The sequence below is a fragment of the Canis aureus genome, chromosome 25 (genome assembly GCF_053574225.1).
Source record: "Canis aureus isolate CA01 chromosome 25, VMU_Caureus_v.1.0, whole genome shotgun sequence".
NCBI lineage: Eukaryota > Metazoa > Chordata > Mammalia > Carnivora > Canidae > Canis > Canis aureus.
Genome location: NC_135635.1, coordinates 14,326,797 through 14,345,975, shown reverse-complemented (window position 1 = coordinate 14,345,975; position 19,179 = coordinate 14,326,797). Strand labels below are relative to the sequence as shown.

Genomic DNA, 19,179 nt, shown 5'->3' with positions numbered 1-19,179 from the left:
GAGGGGGGCACTTGATGGGATGAGCACTGGGTGTTATTCTATATGTTGGCAAATTGAGCACCAATAAAAAATAAATTTATAAAAAAAAGAACTGTAACATTTAAATTACAGTGTGTATAGTTTTAGTACAGAATTTTAAACATCCTCAAATCCTGTACATTATAAATAGTGAATTTTATTTACTTCAGCTCATTGATAGGATATATCAAATAAGGGCTAATTACAAATCTAATATTTGTTTTTGGCATTAATTTTTAGATTTCAAAACACAACATATCAGGTCCTAAATGCTTTATTTTTCAAATTGTGAAAATTAAGGCATGGAAATTATTCACATGTTTCAAACGAGGACGTTTCATTTTCTTCCTGTACCTTTAAAAGTTAACTTAAGACATTGCCTCAGACTGTTCCTTACAGCAGTATAAACTGAATAACTGCTAATATAGAAGTTAAGATTAATGGATTAATGGATGATTTTGATCAAGTTTAAGTTTTGGCTCCATGCATTCTTTTTTTTTAAACCTTTGACACTTGCTTCACTTTTCTAATAGGAAGTAGCAGTAACTGACAAAAGAATATGAGTACCTAGAGATATTAACAGAAAAACCTAGGCAGATGTAATGATTATCATTTTATACTGCATTCCTTCATATAAGATGGTTACATTTATTGATAACTAAAAATGCCTTAATTAGCATGGCCGAATTGAAAATGTGAAATGTCATGATGTTCTACTACAGGCATCACAAATGACTTCCAGGTACTCTACAACCCGAAAAGTCTGAGAATCACTGACGTAGCATTTATTATGCTAAAAAATAAAGACATAAATAAAATCCAAAACCACTAATGACCGATCGTTCTCATTTTTCCTGGCCTATCAACGTGGTGGCACTGGCAGTAGGAGATTAACATGACAGTTCTGGCTTTTGTACTTCCAACTTCAGGGCACATGTTTAGATAAGATTTATTTTACATGGACTATTCCATGCAGATTCTTTCTCATTATGTTCAATAAATATTAAATTTACCTATAACACAATTTCCCATCTGATTGCTAGCTGTAGAAGTATGTTAATATTGAGTATGAGTGCATAGGTGCTGAAAACTTTCTGAACTTTCTTGGCTCATTTTAAACCACAGACCAGTGAACTATCCACTTTGTATTTAATTTCCACATCTTGTAAACAATAACCAAATAATTATACCAGTGACATTACCAAATTTATTTTCTTTTCAACATCTCATCTAACTTTTATTGATATTATAGCCCAGTTAGATTTCCAGAATGATAGCGGAAAGTGGAAAGTGGAAATAGCACTGGATCATATAATCAGGAGAAATTTATTTGATCCTTGGATCTGTCCCTAAATAAACTGCATAATTAAGTCAAGTCTGAGTGTCAATTTTCCCAAAAGTGAACAAGGTAAATAATAGTTGCCTCAAGAGATTAAAGGATGAATGAATTAAAATGAAATGATATCAATGAGGATTGTAAATTATAAAGTGCTATTTCAATGTATGTTTAACTACTGTGATTTTGAAAATCCCTATATTCTCTTATAGCATTGCTATTTAAAAATGTGGTGGCCTCCTCCTTTGAACACAAAAACAAGCTGAGTATTTCTGGATAGAAGTTGCAGTAGATAATGTGGCCAAGCAAAGTAACAGGCTGAGACATACATTGTTGAGATACTCCTTTTCTGTATTGGCAATTCTCTTCTTAAAATGAAAGAGTTTATTAACAAATATGGAAGATTCTCATTGAAACTAATTTGTTATGTGCCCATATTAAGATGCTCAAAATCTAAAAATATGGCATTTTATACATGTATAGTCATGCTTTCTTTCTTTCAATTACTGCCATTAAAATAATTTTTTCATATTGAAATTATTTTATCAAACTGTCAGCTATTTTGTATACAGGTTTAGTTGATCACAATTAATGATGAACATGAATCCTACCTATTAAATCTCATAACTATAAATGGACTGAAATGTTACTCAAATTTCTAATTTTATGTACCTGTTTCAAACTGTATGCTGTTCTTAAGTTGACCCATTTTCAAGATTTTTCCCATGTTTGTTAAGAACTTCAGACACATCACATTCACATAGCAAATCTGGTATTCTTTGTAAATTCACCTAGAAAATCCTACTTTACAGGCGAATTAGGCTTTCACTAGGTATTAGTATAAGCCAAAATGACTAATCTCACATAATGCATTTGTTTATTTTCTTCGGAAAAGTCAGATCATGTATTTTCTTGATGCTAAAATTTTATAAAACATTTCTTACTTCCTTTTTTCTCTTGCTTAGCTTAAACACAATGCATGCACTATAACAGCCTGTCTGAGTCTTTACTTAAAAATTAACTTGTAAAACATGTCAAAACAAATTAGGATGTCTCATCTTCATTTTTTATTGTTTTCAGCACTGAGTCTTCTCCCAAAATTTTACATAGTTCATTGAGTCTCTGCTGCATTTTGGGAATTCCAGCTAGCTGAGATTCTAGCTTTTGTTTTTCTTCACTCAGTGTTAAACGGATAGCACTATCCAATTGTTCAAAGCGCCAACCTCCTTCGCCATCAAACTGTAATAAATGAGTGTGGTATTTCCTGCATAATCAAAATGAAATAATATTATTAGCAGTAATTGAGAAAAGCCATTTTAGGCTTATCATTTCAGATAATATTCAAAGGCAAATTTTTTTTTCAAAGGCAAATTTTAAGTAAGGTGCCTATTTTACATTTGATTTTCAAGAATCCCTCAATAGGTTAAATATTGTGATTTTTTTTAACTCCAAAAGTCATTAATCTCTTGGAAATTCTATTGCTTATGTTAAATTTCTTTCATATTCTGGATGTACATGAATTGATAAGGAACACATCCTGTTTGTATCTATTGAATTGATCTTCAAACCCAGGATGGCTCCTGAATAAATATCAGAGCTTAATTAGAATCAGAATAAGGAAAGGAAGCTGAGGGAAGAAAGTAAAAATGTCAAAGGTTATGAAGGGAAAAGACACACACACACACACACCTAAGAAAAAGAAAGGAAATACAAAAGGTGCCTTTGTGGCTCAGTCAGTTAAGTATCTGGCTTGATCTCAGCTCAGGGCTTGATCTCAGGGTCATGAGTTCAAGCCCTGTGTTGGGTTCCATGCTGGGTATGGAGCATATTTTTTTTTTAAGTTTTAAAACACTTTAAAAAATGAATTCTTTGATAGATGTTTCTATGCCTTCATATAATTTAATCTCCTTTCTCATGGCTCTGGTTCATAATTAGAAACTTCAGAGAGAGAGGGCGCCTGGGTGGCTCAGTCAGTTATCTGCCTTTGGCTCAGGTCCTGATCCCAGGGTCCTGGGATGCAGTCCTGCACTGGGCTCCCTGCTCTGCGAGGAGCCTGCTTCTCCTTCTGTCTCTACCTCCCTCTCTCTTTCTCTGTGTTTCATGAATAAATAAATAAAATCTTTCAAAAAAAAAATTCAGAGACGTATAGAGATTACTTTACTGGTAAGACAGGAGACAGTCCATCTTATCCTAAAGAGAGGCTGAAGTTTCTGGGATTTGTGGGGGCTGTGTGAAGAGAGTACTGCTGGCAGAGTTGGCCTTGCATGGCTGAGTCCCTCTCTTTTGTCACTATGCTGAAGTGGCCCATGTTCCTACGTGTCCTCAGTTTTCCTATCTTTTCCTTATAGTTTTTCTCCCTTCTTGATCCCTTTTGAGCTCTCATCTGTCATTATTTACTATGATCAGTGGGCTTATTTCAAGTAGATTTACTTCCTTTATAAAACTTGAGACATGATTCACATACCATAAACTCATCCTTTTCAGTATAAAATTCAGTGATTTTTTAGTTGATTCACAAGCTCATGTAGCCATCACTACTATTCAATTCCAGAATATTTTCTTTACCCCAAAAGAAACCCCATACCTATTAGCATTCCTTCCTCCTTCCCCCTCTGTTCAGCCCCTGACTACCATCAATTTCCTTTCTGTATCTCTGGATTTGTCTATTCTGGGCATTTCATATACATATAATCATATAATATGTGGCTTTTTGTGACTAACTTCTTTCACTTAAAATGATTTCAAAATTCATCTAGTTGTAGCATATATTAGTATTTCTTTCATTTTTATTTTTTTTATTTTTATTTTTTCTTTCATTTTTAAAAAAGATTCTATTTGTTTACTTGACAGAGAGCAAGCACAAGCGGTGGGGAGGGGTAGGCAGAGGGAGAGGGAGGAGCAGACTCCCCACTGAGAGGGGAGCCCAGCGCGGGTCTCCATCCGAGGACACTGGGATCATGACCTGAGCTGAAGGCAGATGCTTAACTGACTGAGACACCCAGGCGCCCTAACTTCCTTCATTTTTATAGATGAATAATATTCTACTATATGGTTTTGCACATTTTGTTTATGTATTCATCAACTGAAGGACCTCTGGTTTCATTTCATTTTGATTGGATGGTGTTAACATGCTTAAGAAGGGGAAACTAATCTGTGTTAAACTGTGTCTAAAAAAGTAAAAATCACTCTCAAACTGAAGGTTGAAAGTTCATGTGTTTGAGAACATATGACAGAGATTAATGATTTTTTTTTTTAAATTCTTGGGCTTTCCTAACCTTGGATCTACAACTGGGAGCAATTTTAGAACACAGTAGTTCTGATCCTGGACAACTTCTATCTTCTATGTATAATGAAGGTTTGGTTTGTCACTCCAGTCCCACAACATTATTTGATTTCTACATTTTAGGAAGATAATGTATGGGTGTTAATGACCTGAGATTCAAAGGTGTGTTCTATCTAATGAGCTAAAATATTATTTCAGGGTTTTTCTTAAAAGATTTTAAAGGAAACTACTATACTAACTGAGGCTTGTTGGAAATAATCTGTAGACTTCCTGCACAAATAGAATCAAGCTTAGGAAAGTGGTAGGTATAAAGCTATATTTCTATCCAGGAATCAAATAATTTAATAGGATTCTCTAATTTTTGACCTCTTTATATACTGCTATTGATTTTAACCTTCATAATCAACAATTACCCCTTGTTGTCACGGGGAAAATAGAATACATTTTTTTTCCTCGCTTCTGAAATCTTTTCAGGGAAAATAAGAATTTCATCTAGGGAGAAAGGTTAATCAGAAATGATTAATTAAATGATTTAATTAATTATTAATTTAACGATTAGTTTCTTCAACCTAAAATGCCTAAATTAATTCATAATGCAAAAGTAACACGAATTTTAGTTTTATGAGGAAATATACTATGAATAGCTGCAATTAAAACATGTTTTTTCTAAAAAAAAATGTTTTTTCTTGTTAAAAGGCATAAAATTACAGATTTTATTATTTGCTTTAAAAGTTATCTGTCCTCTATACCCTATTGGAATGGCCAAAAATCTAGTACACTGATAATACCAAATGCCAACAAAGCTGTGGAACAACAGAAACTCTCATTCATTGCTGGTGGGAATGCCAAATGGTACAGCCACTTTGGCTGGCAATTTTGCAGTTTCTTTTTCTTTTTTCTTTTTTTTAATTTTGCAGTTTCTTACAAAACTACTCTTACCATGTGATCCAACAATTGCACTCCTTGATATTTACCCAAAGGAGTTGAGAAAACTTGTGTCCACCTAAAAACCTTCATATGAATGTTTGTAAAAGGTTTATTTATCATTGCCCAAACTGCAAGCAACCAAGATGTCCTCTGGTAGGTGAATGGGTAAATAAACTGTCTACATTTGAAAAATGGAATATTATTCAGTGCTAAAAAGAAATGAGCTAGGAAGCCGTGAAAAGACAGGGCAGAAACTTAAATGAATGCTACTAAGTGAAAGAAGCCAAGCTGAAAAGGCTATATACTAGATGATTCTAGCTCTATGACACTCTGAAAAAGGCCAAACTATGGAAACATTAAAGATGGTGGTTTGTAGGGCTTGAGGGAAGAGAGGGATGAATATGCAGAGCACAGAGGATTTTTAGAACAGTAAAAATACCCTGTAAAATACTGTAATGACGGACATACGCAACTATAAATTTGTCCAAACCCAAAGACTCTACACCACCAAGAGTGAACCCTAATGTAAATTACGGACTTTGGGTCATAATGATGTGTCAATGTTGGTTCAGCGAATATATCACCCCAGTGGGAAGTGTTGATAATATGGCTCTGCATGTGGGGGCGGAGCATATGGGATAGTCTGTTCTTCCTCTCAATATTTCTAAGATCATAAAACTGCTCTAAATAAAATCTTTAAAAACACAACAGCAACAAAAACCTATTTGTTCCTTCAACTGAGGGAAAAATGGCCAAATACACTACTAATGACTCTTTAGGCTACTTGAATAAGGAACTGATGATAGAATAGCATAATACATCCATTGCTAAGGTCAGGAAAAGCCCCAGAACTAAGGTATAACTCCACGTTATCCCAACACGTGATCAGTTAGGAAGCATATCTAGAAATGACAAGTCCATACCAGAAAGGGCTCAAGAGTTCTTTTGGTGTGGTTCTATGTCATCACTGATTCAGGGATTTATAGACAAATGTTATGTGTCATAAGATCCAGTTCCTGCTGGTTTTCTCCATGGAAAAGTTAGAGGAATCATACTCATTGCCATGTACTCATCCTGGACCAGAGCCAGACTACTTCTAGAGAGATTAGTAAGTCAGGCTCTTATCACTCCAGGTGCCAATTTGTTCTTAATAGCAGAGAGACAAACCACAAAGTTCTATAGAAAAGGTCACTTCATGAAATGCTCTATTTTCAGGTCACCTCTCTGAGGGAAAAAATTGATGAAAAATTTGAATGTTTAAATGAAGAGTGAAAATAGATTGAAAATAGATTATTATCTTCTCAATAGAAGTAGAATACAGAGAATGTGTAACAGTGAAAGGCTGATCTGAACTGAATACTCAGTTAACTCATAATTTTAAAGTAAACATTCTCTATACACTGAAAAGTCTAGAAGGGCTTCCAGAAATTAGCTCAAATAAAGCTTGTTACTCAGCCTAGGTTTGAAGTCATGTACATGATGACAGCTTTGGCATAGAATGTGATTAGACACCTGCTAAAGAGAGAGCAGAAGCCCTTTCTGTCCCTTGGAAAATAGGAGGCTAACTGTAGTTACTAACATATCAAAAGAAAAGATTTTGATTGATGAAACAGAAATATCAAAGTAGCGGAGTGTACTATGAATGAATAAGTGTTTTTATGGCTTCCATATATGATGCACTTTGAGTTCCTTATAATAAGTAGAGCAGTATACTAGAATATAGAGTGTGATCATGGTAAGTTACTTTCTTTATTTTTCTAGTTCTCAGTTTCTTCATCTGTAAAATGGGAATAATTAGACTACCTATATTCCATATAGAGTTGTTATGAGACTTAAATAAAATGAACCTGGAATAGAATAGGTGCTGAATCTGTAATAGCAACTATTATTATGATGATGAATCAGTAGAAAAGTAGGGGAATGGTAAAAACAGTGTTATCATTTTAAAATATTACTTAATTAATTAATTTTAAAGGTTTTATTTATTCATTAGAGACAGAGAGAGAGAGAGGCAGAGACATAGGCAGAGGGAGAAGCAGGCTCCCTGCAGGGAGTCTGATGTGGGACTCAATGCCCAGACCCTGGGATCACGACCTGAGCCAACCACTGAGCCACTCAGGTTCCTCAGTATTATCCTTCTTTAAAATGGAGGGAATCCCACTGGGTTTAATGAGATATTATTTAGAAAATATTTTCTTTCTTTCCTTTTTTTTTTTTTTTTAAACAAACTTCACCCCCAACACAAAAAAAAGGTTCTTTTCCCCTGTGTTTTCTCCAACTTCATCCTTTGGGAGAATATTAAGTTGTAAAATTGTTTTCCTGGATTTTGAAAAAAGGGCTAAAAAGATGGAATAAAATTACATAAATACATTTTCCCCCGTACATGCTATGCATTATGAGAACTTTCAGTTAAAAAATATCACTGGATTTTTCTATTTCTTTTCAGAATTATTGGAATGTGATAACCATTTTCATATAGCACATTGTTTTTTTCATTTTTTTCTAAGATTTTATTTATTTGTTCATGAGAGACACACAGAGAGAAGCAGAGACAAGGCAGAGGGAGAAGCAGGCTCCATGCAGGGAGCCTGATGTGGGACTCGATCCCCAGACTCCAGGATCACGCCGTGAGCCAAAGACAGATGCTCAATCGCTGAGCTACCCAAGCATCCCAAAATAGCACATTGTTACGATGTTAGGTTTAGGGTATCTACACTAGCAGTGTGCAATTTAACAGAAACATAGGTAGGAAATAAGTGAAACATCCTATGCTCTATAGTGATAGTTTAGGCAAGGCTATTCTTTGAGAAATACAAAGAAAATCTGTCTACTGCAAATTAACATTGGAAACACTCACCACAGAGAAGGCCTGTGTGTAATAGATAGTAAGGAAATCCCGGCCCCTTTTGCAGCTTGAAATATCTTTCCTTCAACATCAATGCTGACAGCACTGGTACATTCATCCAGCAATGCATATTTTGGTCTTGAAAAAAATAAGCACAGATAAATGAATGATTTTCCTATTTGAATTATAAATCTTCACATGGACAATATGAGTTACAATCTTAACTTCATTAATTTATTTTTTAAGGTACCTTCTGTACCCAACATGGGGCTTGAAGTCACAATCCTGAGATCAAGAGTCACATGCTCTACTGACTGAGACAGCCAGGCGCCCTGCAATGTTAACTTTAAAGGAACAAAAGAGTATATCACATTTTTAAAGGTGAGAAATGATAAAGCGAAAGAATAGTCTTTGGATCAGAATATTATATTCTTCTTCAATTTTAAATAGATTTCCTGATGCCTGCTCACTATATAATAAGCTTTATTGTTATGCAGATGAGTGAATCATGAGTATGAGACATAGGAAAGATGAGGCAGGTCACTGAGTGCATTTTCCCACAGAAGGCAAGTTCATTCCTGGTGACAGGTTCTGACTAATTACATGAAAAATATATTACAGCAGCTAATTATCAAACAGGTCAAAAGCCCTGTTAGCAAAGATTTATTGAGAAGATAACTTTATCAACAATGTAAGTACCTAAACATGATTAATGGAATTTCATTACTACAAGATTCTGCAAAAGTAGAACGCCTGATCTGACATTGAGACCATGCTCTGCAATCAAATTCTTAAGGGAATAAAAAAATCAGTAAATATTTTTCTGATCATCCTAAGTTAGTTTTTACTTTGGAAATGACTGTCTACTGTCAGAGGCACCTAACATTTGCTACCATTTCCTTCTGTTTATTCTCTTCCTTTCATCTCACCCCACTCTTTTTATGTTTTTCCTTTCATGGTCTTCTTTCAAGCCTATCTGGACGTTAGGTACATATTTGGTACCCAGCAACATGACTTAGGTTTGTTAATGGGACCAAAGGTCAACTCATGCACTGTCATTTGTTATTTATTTCAGAGTTGAAAATCAGTACTAAGCATTTACTAGGACAATTTCTTCCATGAAGTTATTCTGATCTTTAAAAATAGATGACAATGAAAAGATAAACATTGAAATCACTAATAATTTCTCCTTCAGCAGCATACTTATTTAGCACTTTAAATTGTCTTTCTATAATGGATTTGGTTACTAATAGGATCCTGTTGCCTACTCCAGGGAAGTTAGTCAAGGCTAATAGATGCAAGAGTCAAGGTAGCTTTCACACCCCATTTGACTTTAATAACTGCACTCCATGCAAAGAACTAAAAGATCACTGGAGATTCCCCAGGAGTCAACAGAAATAGTTGTGGTGGTTGGCTTTTGGTTACTGTTCTATTTAAGTAATAAGTATTATTTCTTTGTCTCAGAGTTGGTTACTGTTTTGTGGATAAATTTTTTTTTAAGTAGAAAATGGGGAGAAGAAAAGGAAGTATAAAGAAGAGAGTGATTTGGGATATTTTTTCTTTTTCTGTGTAATTCTCTTTCTAGTAATTTAGCTACTCATTGTACTGTGCCATTTTACAGAGTGCTTTGAGTTAACAGAGAAAAGGTGCCATCATAGAATCAGAGATGAAGTATATGTCTTATACTCAGTTGTCATGGCAATCCTTAGTCTAGCAGATACAAGACAGATTCCATACTTTTGTTTTCTTGGCAGAACTAGATGTGTGTGTGTGTGTGTGTGTGTGTATTTAAATCAAGCAATCACTGGAATCCGGACTGACATAATTAAGTAGAACATTAGATAATATTGTTTTTTCAGATTTTCCTTTCTTTTTCTTTTGGTATAGCATCAGAAGAGGGAGCTTTGTGAAGGATTTACTCTATTCCCCTTAAGACAGAACTTTTCTGGGATCCCTGGGTGGCGCAGCGGTTTGGCGCCTGCCTTTGGCCCAGGGCGCGATCCTGGAGACCCGGGATCGAATCCCACGTTGGGCTCCCGGTGCATGGAGCCTGATTCTCCCTCTGCCTGTGTCTCTGCCTCTCTCTCTCTCTGTGTGACTATCATAAATAAAAATTAAAAAAAAAATTAAAAAAGACTGAACTTTTCTAATCATTCTTTAAACATTAAACTTAAAATCCTCTCAAAAAGAGAATACTACTGTGATACTTAATACTCCTTGCCAAAATTCTCCATTTTATCTAGCTCAGGTCTTTCATATGGCAATTCAAATCTTGTTGTTAATCCCTTGAGGATGAGGGAAGGCAGTTCCTCATGATTATATTTTTCCTTCACTGGGTTTAAAATTTCTATTTCATTTTGGCTTTTTCTCAGCTTTCTCGTCTGCTTTTCAGACAAGATCAGGTGCATCCAGAGTGGTTATGGCTGTAGATAGACACTGCCTTTTCAACAATTCTCTCATCTTCACGGATATTTCTATAGATCACTAAATTTTCTTTCTATTGATATGCTTGTAACTTGATATTTATTTATTTATTTATTTAATTAATTTATTTTTTGATCTTTAGTCTTGTGTTGTATCCAAATATTTTAGATATCAAGTATCAACTATTTATTTCTAGTTACAAGTACTTAAAAATCTCTTTGGGTTGAGATTAATGCCTCTTGCTGTTTGTTATAGGGTTTATTTTATTAACACACCGGCCCAGTGAGAAATTTATGGTCACATTTTACATTCCATCATATTATATTTCACCAACTATGCTGCTGATCATATTACTGAATATTTATGGACAAAGTTCAAACAGATTCAGGGTGATAGTGGGTAACAGCTGGTCATAAATGTCAAACAGTAAATTTTACTCTTGAATCTCAACACATCATTTAAAAGGGGCATTCTAAAATACATTGTACTAAAAATTTTGAGTTAGTAAATTTTAGTTTGTAATTTTTTAGCTCACCATATTTTTTATAAGTTTTTATTTAAATTCTAGTTAATTAACATACAGTGTGGTATTAGTTTCAATTGTACAACATAGTGATTCAATACTTACATACAACTCCTGTTGCTCATCACAAAAAACGTACTCCTTAATCCCTTTCACCTATTTTACCCATTTTTCCCCCTTATCTCTCTACCCCCACTACTTTCCCTCTGGTAACCATCAGTTTGTTCTCTATAGTTAAGAGTCTTTTTCTTGGTTTGCCTTTCTCTTTTTTTCTCTTTGCTCATTTGTTTTGTTTCTTAAATTCCACATATGAGTGAAATAATATATCATGATATATGATTTCAAATCATATTGTCTTTCTCTGACTGACTTACACTGCTTAGCCTACTACTCTCTAGTCCATTCATGTCATTGCAAATTAGCTTGCCATATTCTTGAACTAATTATGCACATTATTATAAATATCATGTTACTTTTCTCTTTTTCTTTTAATTAATTTAAAATATTTTATTTATTTATTTGAGAGAGAGAGAGAGAGATAGCTAGACAGAGCAGGAGCAGGGAGAGAGGGAGAAGCAGGCTCTCCACTGAGCAGGGATTCCTACACAGAGCTCTATCCAAGGACCCTGGGATCACAATCTAAGTCAAAGGCTGATGCTTTACTGACTGGACCATTCAGGCACCCCTTAATTTTTTACTTAAATTCAATTTAGTTAACATATAGTGTATTATTAGTTTCAGAGGCAGAGTTTAGTAATTCATCAGTTGCAAATAACACCCAGTGCTCTTTCCATCAAGAGCCCTCCTTAATGCTCATTACCCAGTTAACCCATCCTCTCTCCAACTCCCCCCAGCAACCCTCAGTTTGTTTCCTATAGTTAAGAGTCTCTTATGGTTTGCCTCCCTCTCTGTTTTTATATTATTTTTCCTTCCCTTCTCCTACGTTCATCTGTTTTGTTTCTTAAATTCTATAATACCATGTTATTAATACAGTATTTTTTCTTATTAAAAAACTCCAGCTAGACACTACATACAGGCCCAAAATAGAGTCACTTGTGCTAAGTCCATGTCACCAAAATTGGGCTTAATATCTAACCTAATTGCAGGTTTAACCTTCCCCAGGAATGTAATCTTAACTGGTCAGTCTGGAATTTCCTGGTCAGCATCAGTGAGGTAATCCACCTAATAAGACCCTTTAGTTTCCCCAAAGGAGGTGAGTTTGTTCATGACTTCCTTGTCCTGCTTGCTTTTAAAAACTATTCCCTTTCTGTAGCCCTTTAGAGTTCCTCTTTACTTGTTAGATGGGATGCTATCTCATTCATGAATTATTCAATAAAGCCAATTGTCAAGTCCCACATCGGGCTCCCTGCATGGAGCCTGCTTCTCCCTCTGCCTGTGTCTCTGCCTCTCTCTCTCTCTGTGTCTCTCATGAATGAATAAATTAAAAAAAAAATCTTAAAAAAAAATTTACTTGGCTGGGGGCTCCTGGGTGGCTCACTTGGTTAAGCATCTGCCTTTGGCTCAGGCTGTGATCCCAGCATCCTGGGATCAAGCCCCATGTCAGGTTCTCTGCTTATCAGGGATCTTGCTTCTCCTTTTCCCTCTGCCCCCAATCCTCACTCGTTCTCTCTCTCCCCCTCCCCCCTTCTCTGTCAAATAAATAAAAATTCAAAAAAAATTTACTTGGCTGAATTTTTATTTTGTTTTTTAAAAGATTGTATTTACTTGAATTTTTATTAACACAGATGAGATAATAGATTTCTTAAACTTATCTAAATTTTCTACTTTTATGAAATTAATGTATAATTATGTTTTAATAAAGTTATTTAAATGGCATGTTCCTTTTCAATGGTAAATGCATTATATTCTTATCAAAAAGGCTAAACTTAAATATAATTAAGTTTTTAGCTCTAATTTCCAGTTTATGAGAAAAATAGGAAATTAAATAAAAAAGTAAAAGATTCCATAAGTAAGTAATCAGATCTAGAAGGAGCAACATTCTTATGGGCCAACTAATCCTATTTCTTTTTTTTTTTTAGATTTTCTTTTGTATTTTTTTAAATTTAAATTCTAGTTAGTTAACATACAGTACAATTTTGGTTTCAGGAGTAAAATTCAGTGATTCATCACTTACATACAACATCAACTCATTAAACCCTATCACCCATCTAGCTCATCCCCTACTCACTTTCTTCCATCAACCCTCAGTTTGTTCTCTATCTCTAACCCTATTTCTTTAGCAAATCAATGGCATACAAGATTGGAGGGTGGGTGGTGGTGGTAGTGAGGTCACAGAATAGCAGACTTTAGTTTAAAAATGATTAAAAGGTATAAACAACAAAAATCAATGTTTGAACAAAACAACTATAAAAATATTCTTGAGACAATAGGTAGAAATTTTGAATATGAACCTGGTATTAGATGACTTTAGTTTTTACCAATTTTATTAGCTATGATTATGGTATATTATTATGTAAGAAAATATACCTATATTTTCTTGGTGCCACTGTTTTTTTTTTTTTAAGGATTTTATTTATTTATTCATGAGAGAAACAGAAATAGGCAGAGACACAGGCAGAGAGAGAGAAACAGACTCCATGCAGGGATCCCGATGTGGGACTTGATCCCAGGACTCCAGAATCACACCCGGGGCCAAAGGCAGATGCTCAATGGCTGAACCACCCAGGCATCCCATTTGCCGCAGGTTTTTTTTTTTTAATTTTTTTTTTAAGATTTTATTTATTTATTCATTCAAGATAGACATAGAGAGAGAGAGGCAGAGACACAGGCAGAGGGAGAAGCAGGCTCCATGCAGGGAGTCTGGCGTGGGACTTGGGACTCGATCCCAGGACTCCAGGATCATGCCCTGGGCCAAAGGCAGGCGCTGAACCGCTGAGCCACCCAGGGATCCCCCATTTGCCGCAGTTTTTAAGGAAAAAATGCCATGAGTTTGGGATTTTCTTTAAAACACTTCAGAATTTTAAAAAAGAGATAAACTAAGTGTGGTCAAACGTTACACCTAGTGAATCAGTATGGTGGGAATGCGGGATTCAACTTACAATTTTCTCTTTGATGGAGTTTTGATGTTTTTCCATAATCAAAGTTTAAAAAAAAGTTGATAGCCAACTGACTGCTAAATGTGAGCTAACTAGTTGCTAAGTATTTAATGAGACTTACTTGATACATATTTTTTTTTCTCCTTTTATGTTTTTTAAAGTTCCCTACAAAAGTATTACTGCTCCTACTGCAACTCCTTCAGTGTCACATCTGCCCCAGTTTATAATCATAAACTGTGTTATTTAGGCATTCCAGTACATAACTCTTGGTCATTTTCCCCTATGACTGTTTATTAAAGCTGAGTAACAGAAGTCCTGATAGCCTCCTGCTTTGCATACAACTCTGATTCTCATTGCCAGACGCCCACAATTAAGAGAAAGAGACAGAGAAATCTTTTTCAGAGAAGAATAGGACAAATAAGAATTTTTCAGAATAGCTTTAATATTTCTTTCCAGCAACTTGTGCTTGGTACACCTTGAGCCTAAAACGGCTATGAAGCTGATTGCAAAGAGAAAATTTTTCTCAAGAGGAATTATTTTTTTATCTCTCTTTTTCTGAGTCCAGTAAGACCTATGCTGGCTGGGTCCTTTATGCATTAGGTATGCCTCTGATTTTTAAGGAGGAGAGCACTACTAAGCTTAAAAGGCTACCAAATGCCTAAAAACTTAATTTAGTTTGAATTTAATAATTTAATTCAGAAGTAGTATTGAACGCCTACCTACTATGTTCACCACAGTATAATGGTAGTTATGTATTCATCACATTTTAAAATTAGTAATAATCCCTTCTAACTTAGAACAAATGAAAATCTAATTTTGTCATCTAACATTACTCAGCCTAAGAAATAGAAAAAAAGTACTGGGAGATTTCCAACACATGAAAAAAATAATAAGAAATTTAAACCTGTAAATTCTAAGCATTAGTTTTTCCTTTTTTCTTTTCTCTTTGAGTATAATTGACATACAGTGTTACATTAGTTTTAGGTTTACCAAATAGTGATTGGACGAGTATATACATTATGCTGTGCTCACCACAAATGTAGGCTGCCATCTGTCACCACACAGGGCTATTAAAATACCACTGACTATATTCTCTATGCTGTACCTTTTTATCTGTGATTTATTCATTCCATAACTGGAATGCTGTATCTCCCACTCTCTTTCACCCATTTTGCCCATCCCTCCATCCCCCAGGAAGATATTTTTAAACTAAAGATGAGGACATCGAATCCTATCCAAAGACTTTAGTGACAATGATGGCATACTCACCTGTGATAAAACATGCGAGCCATGCCCATTCTTTGCTTTTCCCCTCCTGACAGAACATCTTTCCAGTCCATAACAGCATCCCATCCTTAAAAATATATAATTTTATATAAATATTTTATAATTTTATTATATATATATATATATATATATATATATATATATGGCATTTGTTTAGTTGTTACTATTTTTACCTTGGACAATTGATTTCTGGCAAGTTTATATTATTGACACAAGGACCTGGTATTTTACAGAACATTATGCTTGGATAAACTAGAGAGCCTCATTTATAAGCATTTTGTTTTAGATTTCATATTTCTTAATGGTAATGATTCCTTATATTGATAAGACATGTTCTAAGAATTTTAAGTACTCATACTTTTAAAATTTGTTTCTAAATATCTCCGAAAAGTTGATATTCTTGTACTTATTTTGGAGGTTGGTAAGAGAAAAGACCAACACTTTATACAGGCCTAAGTCTACAAAGAGCAAGACAGAAATTTATTTAAATGGCTTCCATGTGCCTGGTACTTTATATGAGTTTCTCATCATATATTCTACAATCTTATGAGCTAGATTTTATTTGGTTGCATTTTATAAGTGAGTAAATTGAAATCTACAGAGTAGATGACAAGTTTAAGTTTACACAGCTAGAGATCAGAGCTAGGATTTATATGTAGATCTACCTTCACTCTTCACAGCATCTTTACTTTCTGTTGGACATTTACACAATAAACAAGGCTTCTATTTTTAAAAACTCGGTTACATCTATGCATACTGATGTAGAAATGTACCTGGAATGTTTTTATCGTTAGGAAAAAACCAAACTGCTGAATTGTGTGTGTGTGTATAGATACATACATGCATATACATTTATATAAAGTATGATTGCGTTTTTATAAACACACACATACACCCCACACTCATCCAGGACTGGAATTATGAGACTTTTACTTTCTAAGTTACACATTTTTATAATATTTGAACATTTGGTGATTTTTATTATTTTTATGGCTTATCTTTATTTTGTATTTATTTATTTTTTATTTTTAATTTATTTATGATAGTCACACACAGAGAGAGAGACAGAGGCAGAGACACAGGCAGAGGGAGAAGCAGGCTCCATGCACCGGGAGCCTGACGTGGGATTCGATCCCGGGTCTCCAGGATCGCGCCCTGGGCCAAAGGCAGGCGCCAAACCGCTGCGCCACCCAGGGATCCCTTATCTTTATTTTGTAATAAGAAAAACTTACTCAAAAACAAAACCCTGGGGCCTCTGAGAGAGATGGCCATATTACATATTTATCCATGGGAATATCAGAAAATAGAGCAGAGTAGGCAAAGTCTGATTTTCAAAGAGCAAAATGACTGCCAAAATTTGACACATATACTTAGGACAATCCCAAGTATTCAAAGCTTAACTCTCCCATTTGGAAAAAAAATCAGGCTCTTTGCCCTCTTCTTTATCCCTCATCTGAATTTGCACTTTCATTAAACTTTCTAAATAAACTTGGACAAAGGGAAAGAAAATAGAAGTAGAGTCTGTTGTTTTTTGTGCACTAGATTTGAAAGATCTTCCCCATTTCCTAACGATACTCCCCAGAGGGACTACTTTTCATTTTCTTGGGTAAACCTCCAGGAATTTTTTTGTTAATTTAAAAACCTATCATTACAATTTTATATTAGGAAAAAAATCTCAAAATGCCATCTGATTTAAAGTTCTTGCTTCCAGTGAAAACTGTTGAAATAAAATTATTCTCTATAACTGAATTTTATAGCATTTATGAAACATAGGCAAGGATTTGAAAAATAAGTTCAGATTGTTACACAGTGGAGAAATATTCTGGGGTTAAATTTTTTCCCCCTGCCAGCTGCGAAAGCACAAGAGAAAAGTATTTGGGTCAAAGGAAACTTTAGCTTTACATATTTAAATAAATCATGTCCTCTGTTCCACTAAACCCAAAAGTTTTAGTAGGCAATATTGCTTGATTGTAGAACATATAAATAAAAACTTTTGAGTCGTAATTATCACTTCTGATGCTGATTTAGTGAGATCAAACCAAAGAAGAGAACATTTTTCCTGCTTCCTTGAGATGTATATATTGCTTTAGTTCACATTAACATTTGTTAACACTTCTACTCTTTTCTATTTTGTAACTTCTTTCATGGAATAAAATCAGTTTTTAATTCCATCTTTTACTAAAGCAAAACATTTCTCTAAGCAAAGTATTAGCTAGTCTACATGGAACTTCATTAGGCTTCTTCTAAAGTAAGTGGTGTCCCTACAAAATTAGGTGCTTTCCAGCTTTGCTTAAAAATATGAAACGTATTTCATGTTTTAAGGATTAAGTGAATAGAGTAGGCTTCCTTGGAATTTTTTTTACGTGTAAGGTTATAACAGCTTCTAAACCTCTGAATTTCTAACCTCTGAATTTCACCTGTAAAGGAGGGTTATTAAAATTGAAATCATGAGACAATTATAAATATTAAATGAGATGACAATGTACATTGCTTAATATAGTCTGTAAGGTAAGCACTCAATAAACCAAAGCAATTACTGTTACATTATTACGACTGGAATATTCTTTAGAAAAGTTCTTAAACTTCTTGATGACTTCTAAAAGAATAGAATAGTCCATGATTATTATAAATTTCTATTTGGATTACTGGGTTTCAAATTTACCCAAAAATAATTTCCCAAGATTAACATGCAGCACAAAAAAAAAAAAAAAAAAAAAGCTGAACATGCAGCATTTATTTTGCCCTTGTGTCTTAAAACTGGGAAGAAGCTGACCATGTGAAATGAAAGGACTATCTGCTTTCCACATTTTTAGCATTTATTTATGAATTGTGATTATAAGTATCATAAAATAAATATAATAATATCTCTTGTCTGCCTCATTGCTTATTATCAAATGAAGTAATATATATGAGATTTCCATATAAAATATCAAGTACCTTCATAAAAAGAAAATATCATAGTATCAATATTATAAGTGGTAATATTACCAGTAGCTACTAATTCTTGTGCATTTACTATGTGTCATTGTTCTAAATGCTCTACAGAGAGTCTTTTTAAAAAGTTTTTAATTCCAGTTGTTAACATACAGTGTTTTATATATATATCTAGATCTATCTATCTATCTATCTATCTATCTATCACATCTTCTTTATCTATTCTAGATACACTCTGTGGGCTGCTTCCATATCTTGGCTATTATAAATAATGCTGCTATAAACACAGGGATGCATCTATCCTTTCATATTAGTGTTTTTGTATTCTTTGGGTAAATACTCGGTAGTGTGATTGCTGGATCACAGGGTAGTTCTATTTTTAACTTTTTTGAGGAACTTCCATACTGTCTTCCAGAGTAACTGCACTGGTTTGGATTCTCACCAACAGTGCAAGAGGGTTTCTTTTTCTCCACATTCTCACCAACGATTATTTCTTGTGTTGATTTTCGTCATTCTGATAGGTGTGAGGTAACATCTCCTGGTGGT

At 34.3% G+C, this 19,179-nt stretch overlaps 1 protein-coding gene across 3 annotated transcripts in view; it reads right to left on the bottom strand.

The window, feature by feature from the left end:
• Positions 1 to 276: 276 nt before the first annotated feature.
• The window catches only part of ABCD2 (ATP binding cassette subfamily D member 2), a 67,870-nt gene continuing 48,967 nt past the window's right edge, over positions 277 to 19,179 (bottom strand). For 2 of the 3 annotated variants that reach the window (XM_077870444.1, XM_077870446.1), the window contains 3 exons: positions 15,682 to 15,766; positions 8,422 to 8,547; positions 277 to 2,618 (listed from right to left, as the gene is read on the bottom strand). In XM_077870444.1, the coding sequence (XP_077726570.1) occupies positions 2,399 to 2,618; positions 8,422 to 8,547; positions 15,682 to 15,766 (431 nt within the window). In that variant the 3' untranslated portion in view covers positions 277 to 2,398. The remainder of the gene's footprint in view (positions 2,619 to 8,421; positions 8,548 to 15,681; positions 15,767 to 19,179) is intronic. The other variant, XM_077870445.1, reaches the window with a different exon arrangement.